The sequence below is a fragment of the Diprion similis genome, chromosome 6 (assembly GCF_021155765.1).
Source record: "Diprion similis isolate iyDipSimi1 chromosome 6, iyDipSimi1.1, whole genome shotgun sequence".
NCBI lineage: Eukaryota > Metazoa > Arthropoda > Insecta > Hymenoptera > Diprionidae > Diprion > Diprion similis.
In genome coordinates, this window is record NC_060110.1 from 3,691,014 (window position 1) to 3,706,282 (window position 15,269).

At 34.0% G+C, this 15,269-nt stretch overlaps 1 protein-coding gene across 5 annotated transcripts; it reads left to right on the plus strand.

Moving 5' to 3' along the window:
- Nucleotides 1–10,427, plus strand: LOC124406950 (WD repeat-containing protein 26). Of its 5 annotated transcripts, none has more exons than XM_046882688.1 (11): nucleotides 1–430; nucleotides 1,308–1,544; nucleotides 3,705–3,864; nucleotides 3,966–4,136; nucleotides 4,242–4,415; nucleotides 4,683–4,868; nucleotides 5,465–5,731; nucleotides 5,907–6,052; nucleotides 6,212–6,420; nucleotides 6,701–6,895; nucleotides 8,388–10,427. In XM_046882688.1, exons 1-11 carry the CDS (start codon nucleotides 417–419, stop codon nucleotides 8,438–8,440), a joined length of 1,812 nt encoding a protein of 603 aa, XP_046738644.1. In that variant the 5' UTR covers nucleotides 1–416; the 3' UTR covers nucleotides 8,441–10,427. The 5 variants fall into 5 exon arrangements, with proteins under 5 accessions (XP_046738644.1, XP_046738646.1, XP_046738647.1 ...); XM_046882690.1 differs by having other exon boundaries at nucleotides 6,701–6,875; nucleotides 8,385–10,427; XM_046882691.1 differs by having other exon boundaries at nucleotides 6,701–6,875.
- Nucleotides 10,428–15,269: the final 4,842 nt, after the last annotated feature.

Sequence of the window (15,269 nt, forward strand, 5' to 3'; positions counted from 1 at the left end):
GCGGGGCCACCTAACCGCCTCCCAGAACGACTGTCGAGTAGGAGAGTGACGTGAACGACGATCTAAACAAGTATCAGCTGGTGGCAGTCATTGTTCGTAACTTCGTATCCGTTTTGGCAGGCGTACAAGAATCCTATTTCTTCTTTTTTTCCCGTCGCTGTACGGTCCGCTGGTGCAGCAGCATCGCGTAGGAAAGGGGGCAAATTGCAATTTTTGTACAATCGTGGCTCCGTGCTTTGCCCCACCAACGAAACGAGCGATAATAATTGTGTGAAAAACGGGGTGGTACGCGAACAAGCCTGGCCTCGAGCGGCGAGTCGGACGACGGTGGACTCGCTCCGCCACCGCGCAAAAGGTCCCGTAGTTCTCTCTCGGCTACCGTAAGACCAGCGGACGAGCTCCACTCCAGCCTCGAGATGGAAAATTTTCGGTAATCGTCGTCGCCTCGCCGAGTGCCCCGCTCGTTCATCGCCCATTAATTTTCGCTCTTCATCAAGTTTCATCCCCGTTCGCTCACGACTTCCTGGATAATATTAACAGATTTAAAGATTTGACATGTAACCTACTTTTCTATGACATTGCAAAAATTTCTTACCGTACAGTTTTTACTCCCATTAATTCAGCTTTAGCTCCGTAAGCTTGGTCTATAAATCGGTTTCTATTCTTGATACACAAAGGCCAAAGACATGCACTCTCGGACTATCGTTGCATTTGTCATTCTGTCTAATGAGAAGGCTTTGTCGTTCGATAGACCTCTAATTTTAAAAGTAAACCTCTACTGTTGTTATCGTGCATAAACTTGTCAATGTCTGGAATGATTCATGGAAATTGCGACACTTTATGCTGAGAAAAGGAAAAATTATATTACGCATATTTTTGCAAATATTTTTTCTGATCCAAGTTTATATAGCAGCATTGCTTACAACATTGCATTGAATTTGTCAAGTAATGCTTCATCGATCAACAGTCGGACGTCTATGATAAATTACGCAAATAAGACAAAACGATATGTATGATCCAATTCTCTTTGTCTGGTGGTGGAAGCTTACAATTGGATAATGAAAACTGTATCATTTTTGCAAAAACTTGTCTGCGATATGCACATATTCACAATTATGCGATGTCATGTTGACTAATTAATTTCACAAAGTCATTTTTGACCGTATCAAAATCGTGATCCCTACAAACTGTGTCTGTTATATTACCTAAATTATAGATCTTAAATTCTCGTGAAAAAAAGCTTGGTTATTGCTGATGTAACAAACGACATTTTCCATAGTAGATATTATTTCATGTTAATTTTGCAGCACGATGCAGCAGGCGTCTAATGGTGTATCTCCGCCGCCTGGGCCTCAGCAAAACGGAGCTTCGGCAGATTCTGGAGGCCTGCATAGCAATGGCAACATAGCACTAGGACCTGACAGTGATCTAAATGGTCTGAACGGAGAGGCAAACAGAGCTCCGGAGACGTCGAAAGTTATGGACAAAACAAATCAAGACATTGTGCGACTGATTGGTCAGCATCTGAAGACAGTTGGACTTGAGTATGTTAATTTTTTTACAACAGTGTTGTCCTGCTCGAAAAGCAGTTCACAAGATTATCATTTGCACTTCTTATTTGAACCCAAATATGAAGGCACAAAAAATAGTTACCGTAAAGTATATAATGCTTACTCAGACTAGACGTTTCTGCACTAATTCCAATGATTCTGATATTCTTAGAGAATTTACTTTCCTAATCATATAACTTGACTCATTTATTAGTCATTCTATAAGTTCAGGAAAGGATAGTAAAACTGAATGCACAATTATTCTGGCCACAGTTCAAAGTAGACAAAACAATTGAGAACAAAACTAATCAATTTCTACATCACAAAGAAACCATGTAATACTGGCGATACAGCAATTTCATAAATAATCAAATTAAATTTATATTTATTCATTTCAGTTCAAAGCTGCCATTTCTATCTACTGTCTTATCCTGAAACCTAAAATTGAAAAATATTTAATCTGACGGTATAGAATATCATGTATCGATTGATTGATTGATTCATAATTGGCTTGCGTTCTGAACATTGTAAGGTACATAAAAAACTACGAGATTAAAGTTCGTATCACCAACACAACAAAATATCTACCTTAATGTCAGTTACTTTAACTGTTTAAGGTTTTCAAGGATGGCTAGAAAGAATGATTTGCTCATATAACAATTGTATGCCCATGATTTTTCACCATCCAGTGTACATTCAAAGGCTGCGGTGACGGAATTTCTTTCACCTATTCTACTTGTTACATTAACACTAGAAGCTTGAACTTCGTAGAACATCAGACACACTAAAATTGGTACAGAAACAGTTGGTGTAGTGAAGTATTATCTATTTTTTATAATTTTAATACATCACGAAATGTTTGCTTCGGCTTACTTTGTTAAACATCTTGAATTTAGAAACAAATATCTGTATCATTTCTCAAAGTAATTATACATATTCCTAATGTACTGATCTGAGATTTTGACGAGAATCCACAGCAAGAAAGCACATAAACTTTTAATTATGTTACACGCATTTCCTTTAACTAAAAACTGTGAAAGTGTTTCATTATTTGCACTGAAATATACAAAGTAATTAACTACTGTTTCAACAAACTCAGATATGACTGTTTCTCTTTAACTAGACCGTCGACCTGTTTTGTCTTTAGGCTTCACCAAATTTCTTCTTCCAAATTAAAACCAAACCTCAAAGAAAACTGGGCCACATTTAAAAGTTTTAAATATCTTACATTTGTTGTGAAAATGATTTTTTAGTTGTTGTTTTTCCGCCAATATTTAGTGGGAAATGTAGTACATATTTATTGTTGTCAATAATTGCTCACCATTCATCAGAATAATAAGGCAATTTTTTGATTAACATTGTCAACAAAGACAAACATGTTTGTTCCTTATTACAGAACCAGTACTGCTTTTATTGTACACAACCCTGTCAATATTGAAGGACATGTTTCCTCAGTTTTTTTTTCCTACTTGCTTGTGTTTACACCAAGAAATTTTCTGTCGCAGACATATCTGTATTGCATTTTATTATTAGGTAGGAGCAGGTTAATTATAGTATCATGTCTATAGTGAATACCTTCCTGTTATATGTAGAATATGACTATATCAAGGTGATTTCAATGTGTGAATTGGACCATATATACCAATGACAAATCTTAATTCAATTTTGCGTGCTTCTTTGTGTTATTCTTACCCAAATTTCCATTTTCGCAAGTGACGAATTAACAACGACAAACTGGTTTCCCCATTCATCATTGCTTGCAGTTGTTTTGCACATTTACATGTAGTTATATTGAAATGGAATGTCAAGTATTAATATTTAAACATCCAGTTGTCTTGTCGTAAAGCAATGTTACATGTTACGATATATATTCCTTGATTTTCAAAACGAAATATCATTATTTCAGAATGATCTGTCAATTTCATTATCCATGATCAAAATGATAAATATAATCTTAATGAAACTGGAATTATTTGTTGGATACTTCTTTTTTAAACATGCACTAATTGATTCCCAATAGTCATTTTCAGTCATTTCTTTTGTCTTTTTTTAACAACTTCTTAAATGTTTTCAATGTTTACCAGAATCAGTTCTAACGCATAGTTGTATTCTTTGTTTCTGTAAGCTATAATATTGTCACATAATCGTTTTTAGTCGCACAGCCGATCTACTTATGCAAGAGTCCGGATGTCGTCTTGATCATCCTTCTGCAGCAAAATTCAGGCAACACGTAATGGATGGGGATTGGAACAAAGCAGATCATGACCTCAATGAATTAAAGTCCTTTCTACATGGATCCAGTCAGAGTCTCGTGGTGAGAACATCGCTGTTTAATTTTGTAGTAAGAATTCAACCTTGTTAACTTACTCAATCTATGAATGAACAACATACTGAATTCTACCTTATTTTTGTTAGGAAATGAAGTTTTTGCTGCTGGAACAAAAATACCTCGAATATTTGGAGGAGGGTTTGGTTTTAGAGGCCTTACAAGTTCTACGTAACGAACTCACTCCACTTGGACATAATACTGGCCGTGTTCATCAACTCTCAGCTTTTATGATGTGCAGTGGACGCGATGAACTACAGGTACAAATATATAACACATTGAACGAAATACAAATCTAAGAATACTAATGTCGTCTTTATTATAAATACTCTCAAGCTCTTTTCTATACGTATATTTTGTTACAGACACGTGCTGGTTGGGATGGCAAAGGTCCAGCCTCCAGAGCTGCCTTAATGGACCGATTGCAAAGATATCTACCACCTTCTGTTATGCTCCCGCCACGTCGCTTGCACTCCCTGCTCTGCCAAGCTGTAGAAATGCAGAATCAGCAATGTACATACCACATTACTCAGACACAGGTAATTAACATAAATAAAATAGAATTCGTTCCAAAAGTTGGTGAATATGTAAAGTAAGAATGTTGTAAAAAATAGCATGTGATCATCAAATTTACCAGAATCACAACAAAAATCCAGATATTTGTAAGTATGTATTGAAGAGATCAATGTTAATTGTCCTTTTGAGAAGTGTTGAAAATTAATTTACATATTTTTCTGGCACATCTTTAAACCAAAAGATCAAAAACCGTGTATTATCGACCTATCATCGTCACTTATTTCGTTTAGACAAGTTTAGAGAATGTGTCTCTACTGGTGGACCACAACTGCAGTAAGGAACAATTCCCATGCCACACAACTCAAGTACTTAATGACCACTGTGACGAAGTCTGGTACTGCAAGTTCTCTCCAGATGGTCTTAAGCTTGCCACTGGTTCCAAAGACACAACGGTCAACATATGGGATGTTTGTCCTGTAAGTAAAAAGCAGATTTTCATAGTACTTGGATATATCCGCATGAGACTGAATCATACTACACAGTACGTTGAACGCTTCAGTTGCTTAATAGCAACGTTTGATGAATTTAGTTTACTTTACTAGACTTTAAACAAACTCACAATACCATCAAACCAATAATAATTTTAAGGAGGTACATCCGGTGAGATTTTCTTTTAAAGATTTTTTTATTGAAGTTCAAAGTGCTACGAATATTTTATTTCATTTTAAGTTAAAATGTGACGAATTCTTAAATTTATGGGCGAGTTACTATAGCAGTATGCTTTTCGTCAGGTTGGTGTACAATTTCAGATCACTTTTTCTCAAAATCCCATTTAAAGATTGTACCAGTTCTTTCAAAAAGGACACGTAACTCAGTTTGTCATCTACTGTGCAGCCGCGAACATAACTCGTGATTTTGTTCTCTGTATTCACTTGATTATATTTCAAAGTATGAATGGGCAGTATAAATAAGACTATTCAAATTACACTAAGGCAATTCGAATTATGGAATTTTTGTTAGGAAATTATAAAGAAGTGAACTTTTCGATGTATAAAATATGACTATATTATAGGACACCTTAACTGTGACGCATAGAAAGACTCTGGAAGGACACTCTTACGGAGTGGCACTAATTGCGTGGAGCCCTGACAGTAGTCATTTAATTGCTTGCGGACCTGAAGATTGCCCTGAACTTTGGCTTTGGAGTGTCGAAACACCTGACTGCGAACTTCGAGTGAAGTTGACTCAAAGTCCAGAGGATTCCTTGACTGCATGCGCATGGCATCGCGATGCCAATAAATTTGTCGCCGGAGGGCTGCGAGGTCAATTTTATCAATGTGTAAGTTTGACGCTCTTTTAATTTTCTCACAAATTGCAAAAATTGGAATAAGATGTTTAACATACATGATTAGAGTTCTTAACTACCTGTTCACTTTGATCGCGCCTGTGTTTGTTATATCCTTCAAACAGGAAAGTACTATTGAATTTATCAGAACTTCTGCATTTGTTTGCAGGACATGGAAGGCAATGTTATCGATTCATGGGAAGGTGTTCGGGTAAAATGTTTATGGTGCAGAAGTGATGGAAAAACTGTTCTAGCAGCTGACTCACATTACCGCATACGTGGTTACAACTTTGACGATCTGTGCGACTTCACAGTGTAAGCAAAATAATAAGTATCCGTCCAATTTGAATTGAACAACTCTTTATTGGCACAATACTTGAACAGAATATTAATTTATCTCACTTCTTATACTCACCATTCGGTTCTTGCATTAAATTTTACCTCAATTTCTTAATAATGAAGACATCCTTATAGACTGCAAGAAGACCATCCGGTAATGTCCTTCAGTGTGAACAAGTCAGACCGACTTGCTCTACTCAATGTAGCCAATCAAGGCGTTCATCTCTGGGATCTACAAGATCGTTGCCTTGTAAGGAGGTTTCAGGGTGTCACGCAAGGACATTTTACAATACACAGCTGCTTCGGCGGTATTAATCAAGACTTTGTTGCCTCTGGAAGCGAAGGTCTGTTGATGGTGAATTAAAACTCACAAAATTGTATAATTCGAGTAAAAATTACAATTTGAGAAAATTAGGAATGACGATGCCAAGAGTCTGCAAGTGTTCAGATTTTAATTTCATATTAAATTTACATTTGTCCGAAAAACATATAGAATTAATATGCGAATATGATGTATTGTCATTTAAAGTTACGCATTTTGAGTGCAAAAATACATACAAATGTTGAGACAAAAATTTTAAATAGCATGTTAAACATTTATTTACTGTTAACTTATGATTATAGATAACAAAGTCTACGTTTGGCACATAAAGAGAGAATTGCCTATAGCTACACTGGTAGGCCATAGCAGAACTGTTAACTGCGTATCTTGGAATCCTGTTTATCATCAAATGATGGCTTCTGTGTCTGATGACTGCACGGTACGGATATGGGGGCCCCGACCCTCTACCCCAGAAAGGTCAGATAGTGTCAAGACTGGTGAGTCCAGATGAGCTTGAGGAACTTTTCTAATTACTTATTAGTTAAGTAGTCGTTAGCGAATCTGAACAAGGTATGAAGCACAAGCTCGTTTATCAATATATCGATTATATGCTTTGTAAATAATCTGTGCTTCCTGAGAAGAAGAAAAAAGAAACGACGTACACATCTAACCTAAGACCTAATTCTGATTGAATTCGAAGTGTCTGTAATGGCTGGCCCTAGAAACGGGCTACAGTGAATTTTAAACAGGCTAGCCTGTTAATCGGCTTCAAATGAATTTAATGAAAAAAATCTTGCCAACAGCGCAACTCTGTATCTGAGTAGTCAGCGTTAACAAAATTTGCAATTCATGTGAATCCAAGGTGTATTATCAGTATCAGCGAAACTTTTGGCGACACCTGCTGCAATGAGCTGATAGCTGAAAAAGTGGGCGATTTTGGGAATTTATAACTAGATAATATAATATTCAATTCGATCGGAGTTTTTTTTTAAGCGAAAGTATGCCCATCAAGCTTCATTGATATGTTTTGTTATTTATCAAAATAAATTAAGAGGTAGTATTAGTGAGACTTTTTGCAATACCCACGATATATCAAAAACAGCTCAGCCGATTTACTTCTTTGGATACAGTATTCTGGAACAGTTTATTTTCCTTGTCGCGATCCAAATTTTTTTTTTCTATGAAAAAAATGAAAGTGTTCAGTTGAAATTTCATTTTCTCAATAAAATTGATTCAATGAAGACAAAAAATTTCATACTTAAATTAAAAGTGGGATCGTGAAATTGGTTAAACTATCCAAGAATACTGTCTTCAAATTTGAAACAAATCGGTCGACCCGTTTTTTAAGCACCACAGAATATATCACCGAAAGAATTGGTAATACTAATAAACACAAACAAAATGCAAACAAAGTTTAACCTGCATACTTTGCGATAAAACAAACCCCACTTAAACTAAATAATTGATTTTCGATGTACAAATTCGCGAAATTCACCCACTTTTTCAGCTATTTACTCTTATGCACGTCCTTAATTAAATGAAAAAAAAAATTATAGCTGTATTAATTATTGGATCAGAAGCTATTGAAATTTTTGATTCTTCTAACACTAACCGACGTCAAAGAAAAAGAATCTCAAAAAAAAAGAAAATCAACAAATCAGTGTTATTCAAATAAGAAACAAATTGTGTTTACAGATGCCAATTCCTGATTTGGATACATCGTAGCTCACTGGCGCAGATTTTCATTTATCCCTTTGAAGCCAATTCGGAGAATTGACTTGGATAAAATTCAGACAAGCCCATTTTAAGGACCAACAAAATATATCCGTATCTTCTAAGTTAGTTTTTGACTAACGTCACAACTCGAGCAGCAAATATGTACGAGATCATTGCACCGTTGAATTGCGTGGATATACAGTTGGTTTTCACCTAGTGATGCTATCACGTGATTCGTCAATTAATATCGTGACCCGTTTGATTTTTTAGCAGCGCCGGAAAGTAGTTCATCAAATGGCAGTGGATGGCACGAGATGGTGTCGTAGCGGTTCAATGTAGACTGTGATTCCCATAACCCTGTGGTGTTCAAAAGACTGCCCTGTTGACCCTATATCTTGAAAATGAATAATTCGATAATCTGCTCTACTATATCCTGATCTATCACAGCTCTGGAGACAACCGCGGGCCTGATATAAACAGCGCTTAACGCTCAACTGATTTGCATAAGCCAGTATCCTCCAACGGGTAATAATCGTGTAACATTTCGCATGATGAGTGCATTCAAGTATACGCACTTTGTAGTCCAGCCTTACTACATTTCGCAATTATTTCGGCAAAAAGCACTTTCATCGCCTATTGATTTGCCGAATTTTGACGTCATGTCAACTCACACCGAAATGCCACTAAGCTCGTAACAGCAAACTTTCATTTATATAAGTACTGGTACGTTCAACACGACATACAAATAAAGTGTTTTGTGCCTGGCCATTAGTTATACTGTATTGGTTAGTGGGTACAAATTTTAATTTATAGACATTGATATCCATTCAACAGCTGCACTACATTTTTTTCATTAAATTATTTTCAGTTGTGAGAAACATTAGTTTACCTCCATTTAGACATTCAATCATTTACTACTTCCTTGGAAATTTGATTGCTCATCTACTTCGCTGCCGAATATTGAACATCGACTTGCGAAAACTTCAAACGCTATGTCTTACAATTAGATACTGGTCTTCTAAATTTGACTTAAAAAGGAGTAAATATTTAAATTTTTAAAGATGGGGAACTGTCAGTCTGGCTGCAAAAAGCATTATCTATCTGGAGCGTATTGATAAAGACAATCCCTTGATAATGCTGTGCCAAATTAATTTGATTAGACGATAATTGAATTCTTAATAATTAGTGATGTGTAAGTGAAAATAGGAGCATGTGTGATAATAATTTTTCGATACAAACAAAGCTATTACTCCATCTTAACTTTTGTAGATTATAGAAGAAGTAATGTAAAATCTCAAACTGTGCCCTAACTGATCGCACTAGGTGCAATTGGGGAAAAACATGTTTCCACTGACCTGAAATATACATGATTCATTGATTTATATTTCATGGAGTTACTTCACATGATGATCACAACATGCAAGTTCAATGTTGGGCAAACTCTCAAACCGAATATGATCTCATCAAATGTCACCAACAGCAAATTGAAAATAAGATGTGAAACTCGTTTTGAATTTGCTTGATTTCAGAAAGACTCAGATTATTTTAACTCTTGTGTTTGCAAGTTACACAACAATCCAGGTGTAAGATACTGGATAACTTTGTTTACATTTCCTACGAGTACCCTCGTATAAAATGCTTTCAATGATCGATACCATAATAGATGTACATATATACTGTGTAATAATTGCTCGGAATTCTGAATCTGTTTTTGATGCAAAGTACAAAAGGTTACCAAGCAGAAAAATCTCTGCATCAACATCTATGTACAAGCATCCTGATGAAAATGCACATTTATGATATCAATACCGAAAAAACATTGAACAAAAAATTTATATTTCTGTGAATAAAGTTGAGAATACAAAACTGGTGGCTATTGATGAGATTATATGTGTGATAAACTTTTCAATATATGAGTTATCATTCGAAGTGATAATAACTCGCGAATGAAATTATTTATACATACGTATGTGTATAGGTGTGCTTTAATATCAATGAAAAATACAATAAAAAATTGAGCCCAACTTGACACGTTTTTACTAAATTTAATCTGAAAAAAAAATGTATCGAACCAGCATGACACCTTTTTTTTGCACTGAAAATGTATCCTACCTGCAACCCTGACTCGTGGCTATCCACATCACATTTTGACCTACTAATTTTCATGGCCTAATCCAATGATTCTAAAAGTTCTACAAATGCTTGTTTCCTGTAGTGTACGATGTTGCAGCAAGCCTGAATAATTTTGGTATCCACATAAGCGAAGATCATTGGAAATGAGAGATGCACTTAAGCCTTAGGGTAAGATTCAGACAAAAAGAAAAAGAAATGGGTATACACGTGTACCCACACACACACACACACACACACACACACAAACGTATGTGTGTATATACATATGTATATATGTATATGTGTATATGTATACACACACACATATAGGTATAATAAACATATAATATTTAACAGAATAGATCGAACAAAACACATTGTAGTAAATAATAAAAGTTTTCAACTCCCGAGCATCTTTGGTGAGAAACAATTGGAATGGATATCTGTAAGTACACCTTCGATTAAACTGACACCCTTGGTCCATTTATGTCACAATGCAAGTCAGGCGGTTACAATCTTAAAGCGGAATGTTATATCTCAGTGTATGTGAATATCACCGGATAAGAGCATATGAAAAATTATTCCTCATTAGAAATACAAACATTATACCTGTATTCTAAAATGCGTCAACAGAAAATATCAAACGATCAGTTGAAATAAATTATTAGTTTTAACTGGTCATTTTGAACTGTCAAATCTATCGTATTTATAGTGATAGTCGATATTTGATAATAATATTGATAGATAGTTGCAGGTGTCATCATTTTTGCCATCCAATAATTTGTATAAATTGAAAAGATGTTGTATGTAGATACAACGTGGTGGCCAAACATACGAATTTTAATGCGAGATTTATTATATACTAGACCAAAACCACGTCTCGTCACAATTTTTAATAGATGTTTATTGAATAAATTCTAACATCTAGATAATTTGACACTAGTTCAACCTTGCGAATCAAATGATTAAAGTAAGAGAAAAACAATATCTAAACATCTGATCCACACATTGTTTTAGGATTAGTAGAATAATATATGTACACACACATAAATATATATAAATATATATATATACATATACATATATAGTATATTAGAGTGTGCCAATAAGAATTTTTTTTTTGTCTGAAACGCACATCAAAATTTTGATAGAGCACTTCAAATACAATATCTCAGCCAAATATGAGCTCTTAGTATTTACATTTAGAGTTGCTTGTTTTATTTTTTCCATTTTCCATTTAAATAACAATTTCGTATGAACGGCTTGACGTATAAACTACCTAAATGCAGAATCTTATTGGAAATTTCACACTCTATAAAATAGTACTGAGATAGAATTTTCCTAAATCTAACCGATCTATAGAGTGTGAAATTTCAAATCAGAATCTGTATTCAGATAGGTCATATAAGTCAAGCCATTTACAAGAAAAATAATTTCAAAAATTTTCCCATTTTTTTACACGTCATTTAAATGAAAAATGAAAAACATAAAGTGGCACCTCTAAATACCAATATTAAGAGCTCATATTTGGTTGAGATATTCTATTTCAGATGCTCTACCGAAATTTTGATGCGCCTTTGAAAAGAACTTTTTTTTTGGCAAACCCTAATGTGTATATATATAATATATATATATACATTTAAGAAGAGTGAGAATCTAATGTTGTGTTATATTTTCGACATGTTTTTGTGATGTCCATAACGGCACGTAATATTTTTATTCTTTTTAAAACTGCTATTTAATCAGAAAAAACTTTTTTAACCTTTATTATATTAAGATGTGTCAAAAATAAACTTTTCTGGCCAGCTAATATTTCCTGCTGTAACAAATAGCTTAAAAGAATAAACTTCAACTGTTAATCCCAAATCGAAAAGTGTGTTGATATTCTTTTAATAAATTAGGAACAGTGTCTATGGTACTTTAGGCTCAAAATCAAAGTTTGTGAACTTACTTTGTTTCTGTTGATATTATCATCGTTGATGGCAGTGCTGTTATAATAGCTATTATCGAAATCATTGCAGTTGCTATCGATACATATTAAAGTGGCGTTGTGAGTGAGTTGTCGAAAGAAAATTGAGAAATATTAAAATTGTTAGGTGATACCGCATATTGAAAATCAGGTATTTGCAAATTCAGACACACTTATTCATGTATACATACTCTGTATTCACTAAGCAATAAGCTATATTATCACATCACATAACTAAGGATAGAAATGCTTCTGCTGAAGAAAAAGCAGTACGCTGTCCGACACTACCAATACTAACTTAAATGGTAATGCAAACGTATTCATTACAGATGATAGAATGATATAATTTGAATTCTTGTCTACCTTGTGGTGCATCTTGGTCATCCTAGTAGTAATTTGTAAACTAATAATCTTGATAGAAATTTCCAAAAACTATTTTGTACAGAAGTGTATTATTCTTTTTAATACTCCCATCTAAATATTATCTATTGTATATTTTACTGCTAATGCTTGTAGTATCTGTATTAGATATAAGTATCGCATAAGTACACCAAATGTCGTCTTACCAAACTAAAATTATGCCTTAAGCAAGTACATGAAAACGTCCCCTGGTTGAAAGAGTGAGGAAGAAAAAGAATCTTTCATAACTACCAGACTCCGTAATGCGGAAGATGAAAGAGATAACGCTCGGAATTTGGAATTCATTTAATATTTATTACTATATGTTTGTGGCTTGTAAATTGAATACTCATAAATGAATCTGTGATTACAGATTACTCCTTAAACGATGTTTGTAGTTGCAACTAATGTTAATGTACATGTAATGCTGGCATCACGACATTAGAATTATATAAATTATCGACTTGTGCAATACGTCTACTCAGGAATAACATAATGACTCTAATCATTATCAGTAATATGTAGAACATCGGGGAAATGTTACAGATTCCAAAAATAAGAAAAACTTTATTAAGGTGTATGGTTTTGCTTTGTCAAAAACTGTTTGTTAGAGGCTTATGGAGTCAGACACATATGTCAATGCGTGTATTGGAAATTCTCGGTTCAGTCGAGTAAGATCAGAATTTTAAGTCTTACATTGCACTTTAAAATTTGAATCCAGAATTTTTATTACGAACAAAAATATAAAAATAATTCGAGTTCAATTAAGTTTACGAATTCGTTTTCAATTTCCTTTGATCTTAGTGCAGCTAATTACAATTAAAACTACTAGAAATTAATTTAATCAACGTATTTAGAAATTTTGTGTTTAATAAAATGACTGACATAGGCTTGTTTTACAAGATCCTAATTAAAAAATTTACAATTCATCGAAAAAAAGTGATCTCATTTTCGATCAGGGCTCCAAATTTTCGTTACCTTGTCTGGATTTTTGTAAAGAAAAACTATGAAAATAAAAAGTGGCGTATTTTGAGAATCTTGAATTTTGTTTTCATATTGAAAAATCTCCCAACGCAGTTAAGTAATTTGAAGTGCTTGAGCGAAAACGAATGTCTGTTTCCTTAGCCGTTTATTCCTAAAGCAATCAGTCATGATAAGTAAAATGTCATAACTTGTCAAATGTCAATTCTTTGAAAATTTTTTAAATTGCTTATTCGAAATCAAAGACTGCAAAAAAGTATTTGGGGAAGTTTTACATTGTAAAATGTAACGCAAAACAAAATTTTCAGTGGAATTTGAGACTTGAAATTTTGTACCCTCTATTGAACAACATGCTTTGAATATTAACATAAAATATTGCACGTCAGGGAATTATTAATTTCTTAGGCACTTGTCAGTGAATGGTGCCTGGGAAATTACATGATTCTGCCCAAAGATTCTTCAGATATTGTGGAGTTGTTCAATACATTTACAATCAAAGGATTTGATAGAAAAAATTATTTTATCCAATGATTGCGAAATTAAATCTGAGGTTTTTTTGTTTATATGTCCTGAAAGTATGGCAAGAAACTTTAAAATCTGTTGATCAAAAATATCACTCCATATGGACTACTGTATACATATACGAGATAAAACACAATAACCCAAGAGAAAATTGATCTACTTCTCGTGGAATGTCTTATAGCTAACGCCTAAATATCACATACTGTTGGTTGTTAAGATCGTCCTTGCAAGACGTTATTATAGAATCGCTAATATAGAATAAATATATTTCGGTTTAAATATTTCATCAGAGCTGGTAGGACAAGTTCAATGAAGTGTTCTAGATTTAAGACAAACAATTAAATTGAGTTATTTTTAGAATTAAACATCGCATTTTTACTCCAAGCAATGTTTTCAACCAATTTCATATCTTTTAGGTGTCGCTTGGAATTATAAAGCAGCTAACAACAACACAAGAAAAATTCTGTAATTAAATCTTGTAAAAATCAACAAATGTCTAATGCACCATTTTATCAATCGCCTATTTAAGTTACAAATTATAGACCAATACTGAAACCATTTGATTTTTCACACAAATTGATACAACTGAATCAAGAATTGACTGTGTAAATTAAAACATTTCACATTGTTATTTGAACCTGATTTGTAAATAATGTAAGATGAAATGAAGAGGTATGTTCAATTGTAACTATAATATACATTTCGAATACTCTCATCTTTAAAGAATGAGTGCAGTCAGTTACAGTACGAATTCTGACCATTTTCTTTTTTCAAGTCTTATAAGAAAGTTCAGTTGCTGCAAAAGAAAATCGGAGCAGAGGTTTCGAGCTCTCTGCAGGCACCGTGCCTGCCGTCACTTTTAATATTTGTTGGTCGACGGATGTTCAAAATATTAGTAGCAATGGTATATAGTACTATATAGTATCGTAGCATGGCTTTATTTATTTTTTTATCAACCTGTGTTGTCTCATTAAGACATTTATCAATGTTCAAACTTATCTCCAGGTGACTAAATCATTTTTCATCTATAAGTGGGTACTCGGGTACCCGCGTGCGCACATGAAGGTTCATTTATTGCAACTTGAAATATAGAAACCAACGGTGTGGCAATATCGGCAATATATTTATGGAACACCATTTCGTAGTTTTGGAATAGAATTTTTTATAGACTA

Coding starts and splice junctions, on each gene's coding strand:
- LOC124406950 (XM_046882687.1), top strand. Junction 6,053..6,211: donor GATCTGTGCGACTTCACAGT/GTAAGCAAAATA, acceptor ACATCCTTATAG/ACTGCAAGAAGACCATCCGG. Junction 6,421..6,700: donor TGTTGCCTCTGGAAGCGAAG/GTCTGTTGATGG, acceptor TTATGATTATAG/ATAACAAAGTCTACGTTTGG.